This window comes from Rutidosis leptorrhynchoides, chromosome 3 (genome assembly GCF_046630445.1).
Source record: "Rutidosis leptorrhynchoides isolate AG116_Rl617_1_P2 chromosome 3, CSIRO_AGI_Rlap_v1, whole genome shotgun sequence".
In the NCBI taxonomy this organism is placed as follows: domain Eukaryota; kingdom Viridiplantae; phylum Streptophyta; class Magnoliopsida; order Asterales; family Asteraceae; genus Rutidosis; species Rutidosis leptorrhynchoides.
Genome location: NC_092335.1, coordinates 308,045,344 through 308,047,059, shown reverse-complemented (window position 1 = coordinate 308,047,059; position 1,716 = coordinate 308,045,344). Strand labels below are relative to the sequence as shown.

The 1,716-nt window shown below is 35.5% G+C and overlaps 1 protein-coding gene across 1 annotated transcript; it reads right to left on the bottom strand.

Annotated features, from left to right (window-relative positions):
- Nucleotides 1–926: 926 nt before the first annotated feature.
- On the bottom strand, nt 927–1,409 carry LOC139901063 (uncharacterized). The gene has a single exon (XM_071883801.1). The coding sequence runs from the start codon at nt 1,407–1,409 to the stop codon at nt 927–929; it is 483 nt and encodes a 160-aa protein (XP_071739902.1).
- Between the last annotated feature and the right edge of the window lie 307 nt (nt 1,410–1,716).

Sequence of the window (1,716 nt, the reverse complement as noted above, 5' to 3'; positions counted from 1 at the left end):
TTTAAAGAAAATATATACATATAAATATTTTTATAAAGACTGTAATAAAATTCTTTAGTACAAAATATTAATTGTGAAAACTTTTTTTTACCGGGTAGGTAATACCCGAGAGATATATAAATTCACAGTTAATATGTTACATTCTTCGAATCTGATTTAGCAATCATCAACTATACTCACTATTTTTAAGCGCAATAATTAGCGCATTTTTGTAACAGTGGCGCAGCTGTCTCTGCGTCTTTTTTAATAAAATAAAGTTCCATTTATCAAATTCAATTGCAATTGTTTATTTTTATAGCGCTTTGTTTCAATTTATATTCGTAATTGCTAGACTTGTCCTTTGCAATTTAAATATTCATTATTGTGCACATAATAAATATTTACTATCACGAAACAATCTTTTATCGTATAATCGATATACATTAAGAATCTTCTAAGTCCGCCGAAATGATCCTTAGGCAAAAAACTGCGTTTAAAATGCGCCACGAAGCATCTAAGTTGGGCAAATTCACAATCTTAGAAAATTAATATATATGAGTTCCAACATTTCGCTAACACTTCAAGTATAATTTGTGTTCTATTATAGCAGTCTTTTCCTTCGCTATTAAAAGTACTGCGTGTTTACTCGTTTGTATGGATTGTAACCATTTTGTAAATAACTGAGTTAAACCGCAATCTTAAAATTCCCTATTCAGAATAACATACAACACTTATCATTTATCTGCAAGGATTTCATATACATTTCTGAATACAAAGTCACAATTTTTCTGAGTTTTTCTGCGCTAACCATCATTGTGCAATTTGCAACTTACGCGTAATATCTTTTTAACGGCATAGCATGCCATGCATTAAGAATGATTGTTCCTTCAACGTCTGCGAGCTTATATGAACCAACCGCGTTTTGCTATTATTTGGTAGGGACCTCCCTAATTGGGCCCTAATTTACCAACATTTTCTGCGCGGCTTGCTTCATTATTTCGCAAAACCCGCTCGCCAACATCGAAGGCTAAAGCACGCACCTTTTTGTTATAATATTTCGCAATCTGTTGCTTGTTATTCGCTTCTCTTATCGCAGCCATTAATCTGCGTTCTTCCACAAAATTCAAATTTTCGCATAAAGCTTCATTATTCGCAGTTTCATCAAAATTGGCCACCCTATGCGTTGGCACAAGGATTTTTGCGGGAATCATTGCCTCTGAGCCATATACAAGACTAAAAAGTGTTTTGCCAGTACTCTTTTTAAATGTTGTGCGATGTGCCCATAGCACATTGGATAGTTCATCAACCCATCCAGTGCGTTTTTCATTTAATGGCTTTTTAATTCCGCTAACAATCTCGCGGTTAGTAACTTCGCACAACCCATTAGCTTGTGGGTGCGCAACTGAAGTAAATTTTTGCACAATGTTCATTTCTTCGCACAAATTTTGAATGGATCTTTCGCTATCTGTCCACCATTATCGCTTACAATTTCGCGGGGAATACCAAATTGACAAATGATATATTCCCACACGAAATTTTGCACTTGCACTCCTTTAATTGTACGTAACGCTTTCGCTTCCACCCACTTGGTGAAATAATCAATTGTCACAATTAAGAACTTCACATTCCCTGCTCCCACAGGAAATGGTCCCACAATATCAATCGCCCATTTGTAAAATGGCCATGGCGAGTTTACTGTGATCATGTCATGCCTTGACTTTCGGTTCTGCGGTGCAT

Excerpts from the sequence above, each read along its gene's own strand:
- LOC139901063 (XM_071883801.1), bottom strand. The coding sequence starts at position 1,409 with ATGAACATTGTGCAAAAATTTACTTCAGTTGCGCACCCACAAGCTAAT.